This window comes from Dendroctonus ponderosae, unplaced genomic scaffold (genome assembly GCF_020466585.1).
Source record: "Dendroctonus ponderosae isolate FM_Combo_2020 unplaced genomic scaffold, Dpon_F_20191213v2 Dpon_F_20191213_1, whole genome shotgun sequence".
NCBI lineage: Eukaryota > Metazoa > Arthropoda > Insecta > Coleoptera > Curculionidae > Dendroctonus > Dendroctonus ponderosae.
In genome coordinates, this window is record NW_026017110.1 from 23,236,034 (window position 1) to 23,250,474 (window position 14,441).

The 14,441-nt window shown below is 33.8% G+C and overlaps 1 protein-coding gene across 1 annotated transcript in view; it reads left to right on the forward strand.

Annotated features, from left to right (window-relative positions):
- Positions 1-14,441, forward strand: part of LOC109534671 (protein dachsous) — a 225,887-nt gene that overhangs the window by 5,047 nt on the left and 206,399 nt on the right. The window contains exon 2 of the mRNA XM_048661429.1: positions 9,100-10,860. Within this exon, the coding sequence (XP_048517386.1) occupies positions 9,121-10,860 (1,740 nt within the window). The 5' untranslated portion in view covers positions 9,100-9,120. The remainder of the gene's footprint in view (positions 1-9,099; positions 10,861-14,441) is intronic.

The following is a 14,441-nucleotide window of genomic DNA, read 5'->3' on the forward strand; positions in this document are numbered from 1 at the left end:
GAGCACTATTTATCAATCTGTAATAAAAGACGTGAAGAAATTCTGTCTTTTTTAAAGACAAAAATTTTTGAGGCGAAATACCCAAAAAGAAGTTTGTAAAAAAACATTTTTCTTGTTTAGGCGTTCTCCCAACTAGAGTGTCTGCACACCAAAAGTCATTATAAGACAATAAAGAACATGATTTGATTACATTTACAGAATTTTTATTTCCATATGTCGCATGTCGATAATTTTAGCAAAAAATGATCCATTGCGTTTCAAAATTTGGGTTTTAATTAGCTTAATTCTACATTGAGCAAAAAAGCATTTTTGATGAAAAAAGTGAAAACCGTTGTTTTGTCCGAGACAATTATGGCAATATTTCTCATTTGGTAATTTACACGTAAAAAAATAACAGAAACGCTTTTTGGGTTTTTTGCTGAAATAATTTAAACTACTTTTTTGCCCGAAAAAATTATCGTAATATTTTGCATTTATATTTACACCGTGTTTTTTCTGCAAACAAAAATAGTTTTTCAATTCGACATTGCATGGAAAAAGAAAGATATTTTTTGGGCTTTTTACTAAAATGTTCAGATTTTGTTTAATAAAATAACAATAGTATTATTGTCTTTAGATACTTACTGTCCATAAGAAAGTGCGTGCTAATTTTTTTTTCAAAATTAACTTGGCATCAGAAAAGGTCTTTTGAGTTTTTTTACTGAAATTCACTTTTTTAAATTAAATTCATATTAATTAACTAAATGCTTTTTTTTGCTTCTCATTAAAATGGGTTGTATTGATCGAAACTTATCTGGAAGACACACGTCTTCAAAACAAATCACATTAATTACAGTAAATCATAAATTTTTGCTTTAAACGAAAGAGAAACTAAAAAAGCACCTTTAAAAAATAAACTAAGTACATAAAGAATTTTTTATTTGAAATTATAGAAGAATTAATAAGAAAAACGTAAACTGTTGTTCCATTTGGAAATTAATTTACTTTGAAAAACTATTGAAAACCAGGAAAGGATTGATGGACAAGTTCGATTGTGATCAGTTTCATTTTTATCATTATGCCTAATTTTCATCATTCGCGCCATGATTATACTTTGAATTTCTATTYTGCTTCATTCTGTGAAAACCGTCGTGGTCAAAAATGTATTTATTACGGAATAAATCAATTCATGTAATAAACTTTCACTTGAAAAATTTGATTAAWTTAACTAATAATTTTAGTAGTCGCTCTAATTAGTGAACAAAATTACTRWAAGTATACTAAAAAAATACATAATTATTACAAGTCGTCCATCAATTCGAGATCTGTATTGATTTGTTCTCAATTWCTCTGSGACAAATATTTCATTCCAAGTTCAGAAAAACTGGTGATGGTTGCAGACGCAATTAATGAAAAACATTGGATAAAAAGGTAATTAAAACAAAAAATAAATCTATTCAAAGGCTTGTAGGCAAATTTATTTTGAAGCTTTGCAGTCTCAATTTTGGGCTCAAAATAGACTTTTCACGCATCTCTAAGTTAAATCTAATTAAAAAATTATGGAAATGATGTTGATTTCAATATGTTTTTCTTAATAAGCTTAACATATTTTTTTACTATAATTTAAACGCCAGTTTGACTACCGATGCTTATCACATAATAAAGCTAAAACATAAATTAAATTAAACAATACAATTTTCTCTTCAAAGCACGTACAGAGTTTGGCAGTAGTTTTCTTGTTAAGTTAAAAGCCTCAGCCTACAAAATTTACTAAATCAAGGCGTTTTAGCTCATTCTCATTAATCATGTAATATTTGTTACTCAAGGTGTTTTATGGCTGAACTTCGTCAGTAAATGAATGAATCAGTTGTTCATGTAGGATTTTGTAAAAACGTTGTGACCGATTTCCCGGCTTTGACCAATTAGTAGAATGTACTACAAAAATCCTTTCATTAAAAATGTATTCATACTTCTGAGCAGACTCGTTATGTAAATGCAGGAATTAAGTTTCTACAAATTTTCATTCAGATTTCTCTTTGAGAAAAACATCAATAAACAATACAATCTGTAATTAATCCAAGAAATCACCTTTTTCTCATTCGCTGAAAGCGAGTAATATTTAATTAGTTGCGATTTTTACAGTTTAAGGCAAAATTTATGATGTAAATCCACAACCATATTGCAATAATTTAACCAGACTTCATTAACAAAGAAAATTTATATAACATGTAGACTGGTAGCAAAAAACTGAATCTATACGGCACCTGACTGTATAATATTGATTAAAACTATCTCCAGCCAACCTGCCGACGTTTTTATCAATTTGAATCAAACTTGGGATTGATTTAAAGAAAAAAGTTTTATTTTCAATTTTTCGGAATTTGCCAAACAATTTATATAACATCGCCGTCAGTATGCTTTATCTGAGGAATTGCAATAAAACGGCCAATTAACTTTTACATGTAATAATCAGATAAAAGTGAACGCTGTTAAATTGATCTAGCCATAAAAGAAACCCACAATAATGCAGCGTTATAAAAAGCCAATTTGCATTGTTTATTGGTAGCTTGGTAAATTGCGTATTCCCAAACCTACCAAAGAAACTGTAATGCCATATTCTCACGCAACTAAATAATGCAATAATGACTATTGTCAGTGACTGTATTATTTTTTAGTGTTTGGTTTTCCGTTCGATTTATCTTCAAGCTTTCGAAATCCTCTTTGTTTCTACCTAGATTTTTATCGAACAAATTTAACGCAATTTGATGCATTGTTCAAGTGTTCCTCCTCCCACAATGTAAATCCGATGGTTGGATTTAAAATGGCAATATTTTTGAGAATAGGATATTTTAAATGAATAATCTGTGAAAATATTTATGTATTTGCAATTTGTGGTTAAACTGGTTGATAATCAAGGGCCGAGAGAAAAATACAGAGTTTTTGAATTGCGTAAACAGTTATTTACTTAGTATTGACTAGTGAAAACTGGGATTTAGTAAAATGCAATGATTTGGTAAAAATATAATTATGTGTAGTGAAAACGTTTCTTTATCTATTGGACATTTGAATACTTTAAGTTGAAGGTGAGAATTTTGTTACTTTTCCTTTGGTTCAATTACTGGTGAAACAAACAATAGTCGAGAAACTTTGCATTGCAATACTTTTAAAACCATCGAAGCGAATCTTTCATTTTGTATTTTCTGCTGGAAATAATATAGAAATTCAGAGATGGATCTACTTCCCTTTACCTGAGATGAGTGATATGGGATTTTCATTCCTATTCCTCAAAAGCGAGTTTTTGCATACAGAAACACTCGCTTTACAAGCGTTAAGTAGAATGAACAAGCATCAAACCTGTTATAAAAAATGGAAACACAAAAAAGTTTTATTTGCAGTGATTAAACATTTCGTTTAAAGAAAAAGTAGCAAAAATGGTGTAAACAAGTAGCAAAAAATGACTTCAACGAAAATCCATCAAGCCAAACAAACCGAAAAATAATTTTCATTACAATACTAGAGTTGTATTGGCACCCTTCGGTGGTTTAAATGATCCAAAAAAGAAATGAAATAAATATTTACATTCAATTGAACTGAAATCGAATATATATAAACAATCTCTATTTCTATGACAAGGGTATCGATCCAATGGTTTTTCTTCCCTTGTACATGTACATGTTCATTTTTTATCTTGGGCTGAATAAACAAAAAAGCAAAGAAACTATTACAAAAGGTTAACACTAAATTCTGCGTTAAGTCTTGCGGAGTAGATTGGTTCCCTTGTGTTTGGAAGTGTTCAAGTAGTGTTATTCTTGGGAAAAGAAAGCGAGATTGTCTGGTTTGTTTTGTAAGTTGGTTGTGAGGATTATTGTTCCATTTTGTTTGTAATTGAAGTAGTTTTTCGGTTATTGTAGATATTTTGGTCCGTTTGTAGGGTAGTTGGGTGGAAGGATTGTGTAGTTGAACTTGAAGATGTCGATTTTTGTTATTGATCTTAGTGCAATCTATTCTGTTGTTTGCTTGTTTTGTTTAGGGTTTTCGGATGCATTCGCTCTCATTACATGCCCGTAGTCAAGCAGAGGTGTGCATATTGATTTTAATATTGTTGTCGCTGTTTTGGTTCCTGTGCCTTTGTAAATGATTGAAGTTTTTTTACTGTATTTGCTGTAGTTTTGTGGTGCACCATCAATGCAGTGCCGGCGGCGTATCGTAATATGTAGGCAGATAGTCCTCGTTCAGGCGAGAAAGAAAAGGGAAATGTGTCGTCTATGCGTACTTCTAGTTGTATGTTTGTGAGTAGGAATCAATTTTTTTTATTATTAGGTACATTAAACTCCAGTATTAACTCGACTTTAATTGCACTTATGGTAAACAGGATCGATTCCAAAAAGAACAATACAACACCAAACCACCGGAACCTATCGAGCTAAGATATGGTTGATTTCTTTCTGGTCTTTGTTTGTCTCTCATTAGCTGGCAATTCTTCTCCTCCTGACCGTTGTATTTATTTAAAACTGCATTCATTTCAGATGGTGGTTGCATAACAAATGTCAAGGCCGCGTTCGATGAACTCGAAGATTAAACACTTCGGGTCATAAATAATGATTTGTCAAATTAACGAGATCTCATCTGCTGGTCGTTATTTGGTACCAAAATTTATTTTTAATATAACTTTTAGTATCGTCCGATATGGTTTTAACGCTAATTAGCCTTGTGGAAGTTACGGTTCACACACTATCTACATACGTGCGGAGGATTCATATTAATGAAGCCAGATAATTAAAAATTAATTTTGATTTATGTTATTGTTTTCATTATGTTTGCCCCACGCAAGTTGCAAGCGCGCTGTTAAAGCAAACATGCTCTGGGTTTTGTTGCTGCTGAGGTATGAGTCTAATATGTTAGCAATTTGCGAAAACTACCACACATAATATTGATACTAACTTACAGTTTTTTTATTTCAAAGAGTACGCGAGCATCGAATGGATTAAATATTGAAGTTAGATTACATTTAATTGATTAAAATCTCAATTGAACTCTTATCATTGTCGCTTTGAAACCAGTCGGAAATCTTACTTGATGATCTCAATTTATTGAGCTAATATTATTAGTAATCTTCTGTACTTACTTCTTCCTAACTGTTCTGGATTACTATATTTTCAATGGGCGATTAAAAAAGTAGAAATTTTTATTTTGAATTCTGAAATAATTTTCACAAAAAAAGCAGGTCTGTTGTATTTATCTACTCCGTTTGATCCAAAAAACTTCAGCAACTCAGGGACATAAAATCCACATATTTTTTAGCACTAAAAACACTAAAACTTACAGTTCTCTAGTTCTCTAGGCAAAGTTTCGAACAGCAAAAAACAGGCATCAGGAGGCATTTAATTAGTGATATTTTCAAAACACTCTTCTTGCTAAATGCTTGTGCTTGTATGCCAATAATGGCTCAATTGACAGTTCTTATTTCACGCTTGTTTCCTCATAATTGTTCGGCTACTTGGTGCATTCGCTTCAATAATTCCTCTCTACTGTTTGAAAATTTTATTAATTATCTACTTGTGTAACAAGATCAATTTTATTTGCTCTTTCAATTCACATAGGAAATTCGTTATAGATTATTTGTAACAACACCGATTACTGTGTATACTTACTTACGCATGAAAAGATCGTTTTTTACAGTCAGAAAATGTCACTGATTCAAAATTTGCGTAGTGTTTTTGAAATATAATTTTCCCGAGCTTATCTGCGTGTTTGCATTTGCTTCATTCGTTCACTTTTCCTAACTAATTTCAAGCCAACATTCATAAGCATCATTATTATTCGGATAAAGATGAGTACTTACTTTTGTAATAACTAATTATTTAAAAGAGCGAACTTACTCATTAGAGTATTAAACAAATTTTTAGTTGGTTACGTCAAATAAATCCGTGCTTTTCTGATAAATCGCTGTACTTAAGATTTTAAGCTCTCTTCTCCAAAACATTTCTTGAATTTAATTGATATAATTTTTGCCTTCATTGACGAAATCTTGTTTTCTGGTTTAAAGAGTTCTGGAATCGGTTGCCTTAAAACTGATGAAACAATTTTTTGTTGCAGGAAAAAACGAATCGAAAATAGAACATGATCATAAACAGACACTTGCGCTGATTCCATATTTATCTTCGTTTTTTCTGTAATTATCTTTCATCTTTGTACCATCGTTAAGGTCGGTTTTGTCACTTTGAGACGACAATGCAAAATTAACTGTGCTTTCTGGCTCCGTTCCTAAACACTCATTGACTAACTCCGCTTTATCAGGTTTTGCCGGTGTTTGATGATTTGCATTATTTGCCAGCATCTGAAGAATCTTGCTTTGCTGCTCTACCAATCCATCATTCCGGTCGCCACTGAAAACTACTAGAAGCATTGACATGCAGCGATATAGTTAAATATTGTTGGCAATTGGCAATTTATGTCGCATTAACATAAAATTTTAGAAGCTGATTTTTTCGAATCAGAAAACTGCAAAAAACCACCAGATCGTTTCTAGTTTGGATGCTATACAAGGTTTTCGATTTTGGGGCAGGTAGAATCTTGTGTTCCACACCTTTTTATCGGGTATTTTGCCCTAAAAAATGTGGTGGCAATTTCGACCTTTTGTAATATGCGAATGTACACTAAAATTTTTTGACATTGGTATACATTTCGTTTTTATCAAGTTCTGGTGAATTTATGATTAACTTTGAAAGGGTTCCTTCATTTGAAAATTCATTGATTTTTTTATCTTTGATATTAACGGTCGCATTATCTTTACCAGCAGTAATAATTTCAATCGGTCTAATTTTAATTTTCATTTCATTTCTAATTGTCTAATTTTAAAAGCTTTTTCTCAAATTATTATTGATCTTACACAAAATTCTTCCTGTTGTTCTTAAAACCAACAAACAAGTACATTCATTTTACTAAATCAAGATATTTGTGTTGCCACATGTTCATTTCATTTAAGCCACGCAAAAGTTTTAATTAATTTTATTTGCTTTTCTTTTTTAGGCAAAATACACAACAGAAGCATTTTGAAAACATAACTCAAACTAGAACAATTAAGAATTTAGTTAGAATATAGAACCTAAACTTTTATTTGAACTCCTAGTCAGGTGGAGTCAGATTTTGAAGATCTTATGGGTGATTCTAAGTACTTAGATCCTACCTGGGCATATTTTTTATTTCATATAATTTATTTCGCTAGAATCCGGTATTTTCCGCTGTTAGTAGTTTTGCTTTCAGCATTATTCCTGTTGGTACAAGGGAATTCTCGTCAATACGTTTTAGATTGAAGCGAAGCGTAAGAGGGGCGAAAACACGATTTTGTATAAAAATATAAATCGTTATTTAAAAATCAAGAGAATTTCGTTTATTTATAATATTGCCAAGTCAGTATTTACAGGGTGTCCCAACTATACAGTAAAGCAAGTTTACGCTTTCCAGTATTATTTGTTTTAAAATTTTCGTCGTTAAGCTGTAAAGGTTCCACTTAGTAAAGGCTCATATTTTATAAATATTTACACAGGGTGGCCAGTAGTATACAGAGCGCGCCAGAAAGGTTGCATCACGGAAAACAAATTTTTTACTAATTAAACTTTTTTGGTTTCAAAATTTGTGTATCAACACTATGAAAATACGAGTTTTCATCGCTAAATTCGAATAACTAAAAAAGGATTAAATTTTTGTCCATATTTTATATAATGAAAAATATTTTAAATTTTCATTAGAAATTTAAAATAAAATATAGGGTGTTTTATCGGAAAAAAATTGTTTTCTGTGCTGAAACTCTACTGACACACCTTGTATAATTGTTAGTATTTTTTAAATATTTTGAACTGTTTAGTATCTTTCCAATCTGAGGATGAGAATTTTGTACAGAACAAATAATACTGGGTAAGCGTAACTTACTTAACTCTATGAAATCAAATCAGAAACTGCTTTAGTGCCACAAAAAATTCTAACCAATGTTATGGACAAAGCGAATTAAAATAAAAATATTAAAATACAATAAAAATTGATGGGACACCACTTTGTACAGTTGAGCAAAGTTGTTGAGAATCTTTCGCAGGAAGTAAAATGGGTAAATGAGAGTCAACTACCGGTGAAACTGAGCAGCTCCTAAAATATAAAAATAAAACGTTGGAATGGAATATGTATGAATATGCTCAAACCTCGGCCATTTTCCGAGGTTTGTTTTTCTCATCAAAACACACATTCTTTACTCTAGATATTTCCGATACTCATTATATTGCTGATGATACAGGCATCATCGCTTATGCTGTCAGCGCAATAAAATAAAATAGGGAGTTGGCTCAAGAAATGGAGAATAAAAGTTGACGAAATCAAGACGGTGCAACTTTGTCAAACGCACAACAAACAATTTCTCAGCAACCAGAAGCTGAAGATGCAAATAGATATGTCTGGATGTAGATAATTTTTAATTTGATCAGTTAAGAAAAATACAAAAAACATTAGCAAAGCAGCCAATGAACCATTTCTAATGTGGGTAGAAAAAATTGCAAGACAAATTAAGAAAAACCACAACCGGATAATGTTAACTTAACAAGGGTATTGAATGGCTGATGTGAAATAAAATCTGTAAAATAATTTTTATTTGCAAATTGTACATGTCCATACTTTTTCCATTCAAAGGACAGTTTACTGGTCATTCAGACCCAATATATCAAATCAAGCGTTTAATCAGACATAACAGTGCATTTGCATGTGAAACAATAGAAATAATCCCCAATAATGAAGAGAATAAACACTCAAAGAAATGCTGTTGTATGCTGTGAAGAATATGTGAAGTTAATTTCGTGAAAAAAGTTAAAATGCTCGGTTTTCAGTCGAATTAACATTATTCAACATTAAAAGAAGATAAGCAGAACAGAACTGTTTCTTCCTTAGGTCATTTCCCTAACGAGGTTTAAGGTTTAAGTAAAAAAAAACTCGGTTGAAAAATGTCGAAATAAATAAATAGAATCGCAAAAAAACTTAGAGAGCTTCTAGAAATCCTACTTCCAAGTATACTAAAACGAGAATATAGAATATAATGAACTATGCTGAAATATTTCAACGTTTTACTGTGTTTTCTTCCAGAATGTTCGATGATAGCTGACCATGCCGCCAGTCCCCAGCATGATGGCTGCGGCACTCTATCTGGCCAATCTGCTCCTGTTAGTATCAGCAGCAGCTGAACATGTCCGAGACCTGGAGGTCTCTGAAGGTGTCCCAGTCGGCACGAAAATAGGATTCATTGGTGATGGAGCATCGCCAGACAGCGGTCCCCCATACCTGATCGTGCCAGTTGGAGCGGCAGTGGACAGTGATCTTTCCATCGACCAAACGACTGGAGAAATCAAAACGAAAGTTCCTTTGGACCGGGAAACCAGAGCCAGTTACTCGCTGGTGGCTATCCCGATGAGTGGCGATAATGTTAAAGTGGTGGTGAAGGTGCTGGATGAGAATGATAATGCGCCAACTTTCCCGTCGAGGTTTGTGAATATTGAGTTTCCGGAAAATACGCCCCGAGATGTGAAAAGGACGTTACCGCCTGCACGCGATTTGGACCTGGACATTTACAACACCCAAAGGTACAACATTGTTTCCGGGAATATCAACAGCACCTTTCGGTTGTCGTCTCACAGGGAGCGCGATGGGGTGCTTTATCTTGATCTGCAGATCAATGGGTTTCTGGATAGGGAGACCTGTGAATACTACAGCTTGGTGATTGAGGCCCTTGATGGGGGAACGCCCCCTTTGAGGGGAGAAATGACTGTAAATATTACTATCCAGGACGTGAATGATAATCCTCCAATTTTCAACCAGAGCAGGTACTTCGGGTCAGTGCAAGAGAACTCCACTATCGGTACCAGCATTCTGCAGGTTCTAGCAAGTGATGGCGACACGGGAGACAACGCCCAGATAGAATACGCCATCAACCGCAGGCAAAGCGACAAGGACATGTTGTTTAGGATTGATTCATCCTCAGGGGTGATCGCTGTCAATAAGCCATTGGACTTTGAAGCCAAAGAACTGCATGAGTTGGTAATAGTGGCGAAAGATCATGGGCTGCAGCCGCTGGAAGCAACCACTTTCGTGTCGATTAAGGTGATCGATGTCAACGACAATCAGCCAACGATCAACGTGATTTTCCTTAGTGACGATGCTACCCCGAAAATTAGTGAAAGTGCGCAACCGGGCGAGTTTGTAGCGCGTATTAGTGTGCACGATCCAGATTCGAAAACGGAATACTCGAACGTGAACGTGACTTTGAACGGCGGTGACGGACATTTCGGTTTGACCACTAGGGATAATATTATTTACCTGGTGATAGTAAATTTGCCTTTGGATAGAGAGCTGCAGCCCAACTACACTCTGAACGTAATTGCTACTGATACAGGCACACCCCCTTTGCATGCATCCAGAACTATCAACCTGCTGGTTACCGATGTAAACGATAACGCGCCAGATTTCGAGCAAGATGTGTACGAAGCGAATGTGATGGAGGTTTCGGATCCCGGCACTTCAGTTATCCAAGTGTTTGCTACGGATAAGGATGAAGGCAATAACAGTGTCATTACGTATTCTCTTCTGGAGCCGAGCAACAGCAACATTAACTGGTTCCAAGTGGACGCGCGGAGTGGTTTGATCACGACGCGAGCTCATGTGGATTGTGAAACCGAGTCTTTACCGCAATTAACAGTAGTGGCAACTGATAATGGATTTCCTCCATTGTCTTCATCGGCTACAGTGTTGGTTACTATCCATGATGTGAACGACAACGAACCGATCTTCGATCAGAGCTTCTACAATGTCAGCGTGGCAGAGAATGAGGTGGAGGGACGATGCATTTTAAAGGTAATATTGCATGAGTTTGAATTTTTCTTGAGTTCTGAGTAGTACAGGGTGTTTAAGAGTTTTAGGGCTTTCAAAATTAATTTTGAACTCCAGGTGAAGATGGACGGGCAAATCTTGCCCTGATCTTTGAAGTCCGGCCAGCTTAAATTAAGGAAAAATGTTTCTGTATGGTGTAAAGCGCATATTTTGCCAGAATTGGTTACAATGAGTAAAAATTTTTGTCAAAAATACATTTTTCATCGGAGTAGTTAATTAGTATATGCAATGGAAATCCGCAAATGGCTTTTTTAAAGGAATGAAAACTATTGAATGAAAAATTGTTACAAAAATCGAGAAACTAGCATTATAAATTCGTATTCTGGTAGAGTATTGAACATAAGAATTTCCTGAACCACGGACTCAAGTGCAATTTGTGTATTGACCTTTTTTATGTTTTTCTTGCAAAGCTTCTTTAAACGACACGAAAGTCCCATGTTTCGTCTGGTTCTTGCCGCATTAAGTATAGAACATAATCTGAAATTTTTACTTTTTTGCATTCTTTTTTTAATATTCTGGCTGATTTTATCGTAAGAAAAAAACAAGATATGGATTATTTCTCAAACATGGACAACATTAGAGTTAAAATCAATCACTAGGTAAAATTTTGAACGAATTCTCCCCACTGAAGTAGCAATTTCAGTTTTGCTGTTAACTGTTATTTTCAAATGATCTAATGCATAATTGAATGGCATCTGTTTCATACGAATATTCCTCTAAAAAGATAAGCTTTACTTCAAACTTGCGTTTAAAAATAAATTTCCATATTTTCTCCGTAAAAATTGCAAGATGAGAAAATGAGATATTTTTTATCTTTTTCCGTTAAAAAAATTAGTGTTTTAAAATTGGCATAATAACGTGGAAATACATTGTTTTTTGGCTATGTGGTCACTTTTTCAGACTTAGGCTGAGTTGCAGGCTTAGTTAGGCTGTTTCTTAAGATTTCGTGCAAGACATCATTGAGGATGCAAGCCACTCGTGCTTGCAAAACGTCAGAACGAAAGCTGATTTTATTGCATTTTTTAAAGCACTTTTTCTTAGAAAAAATGTGATTTGAAATTGCTACTTACGTCAGTTTGAAAAATCTGAATTTTTAGAGAGAGAACGCACTTGAGTAGATGCAACCTTTTATACCAAAAATCAGGACTGAGGGATTTTTATGAAACTTTCAGTATCTTTCCTGTTAAATGTTTGCTGCTAGAATTTTGAAAATTCCAAATGGAAATTGCGTCAGTTGGAAATATTCGAATTTTTAAACGATAGAACGATATTGAGTAGGAACATCCATTATGAGACCTATATTTCGTATAAACTACGTTGTCAAACATTAGATTTTGGGTGATCTTTATGAAATTTTAAGCGTCTTTCGGTTCAAGTATCAAGCGTAAAGATCTCCAAAATTTCAAATTGCTTGGTGCATTACTTAGGAAGACTAGACTTTTTTTAAAGGAAAAACTGCCATTGAGTAGAAACATCCTTTATTAGACCCATCTTTACCAAGTTGGTAAAAATTAGAATTTTGGGTGATTTTTATGACATTTTGGGCGTCTGTTGAGTCACGTTTGTGCTGATGTTAGCGATAATTTCAAGGGGCTACTTGCATCAGTTCGGAAGATCCGAATTTCTTAAAGAGGGAACGCAGTTTATTACACACATCCATTATTAGATCGTTCTTTCCCAAGCTGGTAAAAATAATGGTGTTTGGCGAATCTTCTGAAACTTTCAGCGTATTTTGAGTTAGGCATGTCCTAACGATCTTCAGAATTTAAAATCGCTACTATCGTTATTTTGAAAGATACGAATTTATTAAGGAGAGAAAAAGTTGAGTACATACATCCATTATGAGATCGATCTTTCCCAAGATGATAAAAGTAAAGAATTTGGGCGATTGTTCTGAAAATTTCAGTGTATTTTGTGTCAAATATCTGCTAAAGGTCACAAAAAGTGCAAAGTGCTACTTGCTTCAGTTTCGAAGTTCCAATTTCTTAAAGAGGGAACGCAGTTGAGTAGCTACATTCATTCTAAGATCGATCTTTCCCAAGCTCGTAAAAATAAGTATTTTGGGCGATTGATTTGAAATTTTCACCTCTTTTGTGTCTGCTAAAGATGATCAAAATTTCAAAAAACTTCTTGCGTTTGTCTGGAAGACCCGAATTTCCTAAAGAGAGAACGCAGTTGAGTAGAAACATTCCCATGCTGAAAAAATTCAGGATTTTTGGTGATTTTTCAAAACTTTCGGTGTTCTTTGTGTTGTGTCTTCTTTAAGAATCTTGAAAATTGGAAATTGCTACGAGCGGTAGATTAAAGCACGCGAATTTTTACTAACTCAGTTAAGTTGGAACGACCGTTATTAGATTGAAACGAAAAAACTTAGAGAAGTTAGGCGAAGTTTTAGATGCTTTTTAGGACGGCCACTTTGTGCTGTGTATCAATTGTAACTTTGTGCACAAAACAGCAATTGTTTCTCTAAACTACTTATTTTCTTTATATTTCTAATTCCCTTTACCGGCAATCAGTAAATTTATAAGTATTAAATATAATATTTATCTCAAATTTTCCATAATTTCAATTTTTCATATGTCTATGAACGAGATACATTTAAAAATAGAGCCAAATCGAACATATTTTAAGTGAAGCAAACACATTTTGTATCAGAATTCGTTAAGTACTTGAATGCCTTCAGACAAATGTCGGCCACTTTCAACAGCAAAAATTAATAACCGGATTTTAAATATTATTTGGGGATTATTTAGACATGGGAGGAACCATATCGGCAACGTTTATTCGCCATGAAGATTTACAGTTACTTGCACTTTTTACGAATCATCGATTTGTGCGTTCGGATGTACCTTTGAAAAGTATTGAAAAATGTTCCGAGTTTAGTTCAAGCATCTTAAATATGTGCAAAATGCCTTTGGGCCTATGGTTGAAATGGTTGCCAAATTAGCAGTGTCTTTAAATGCTTTGGCGCAATAAATTAAACTAAAATTTAAGTTTGAATAAAAAAGCAATATTTAGTAAAATCCGATAATGATTCCAAAAACTGCAAATGCTTTTGAACCGTATAGTTCTGACATGCTTGAACTTACAACAAGCGAACATTTCTATACAACACATGGAGCATTTCAATTCTTTTAAATTAATACCTGAGAATCTGATGTGATGGATTTAACATGTGTACATTTAATGGGTAATAATTTGAAAGCGAAAAAAAGCAGTTTCCTGTATTGTTCCCTATAATGAAAATTTATGGGAGCTGTCCGTACAAAAGATCGGGCCCGGAATCTTGCCATGTCGCTGGTCTGGGCATAGAATACGAAATAATAGAATGACTGGTATCGCAGTCGTAATTATTTCAAAACGCTTCGAATGCCAGTTAATTTGTTTCTCATTATATTAATAAACCTATAGAGAGACGAGCAAGTTATATCCTCTATATAACGAACGTTCCACTTCCTGCTACACCACTTTCTAGTTCAGAAAGATTGCAGTTATTTGCCGTACGTAAGTGATGTTTTACTATTTGCTGCGTTGGATATTATAGC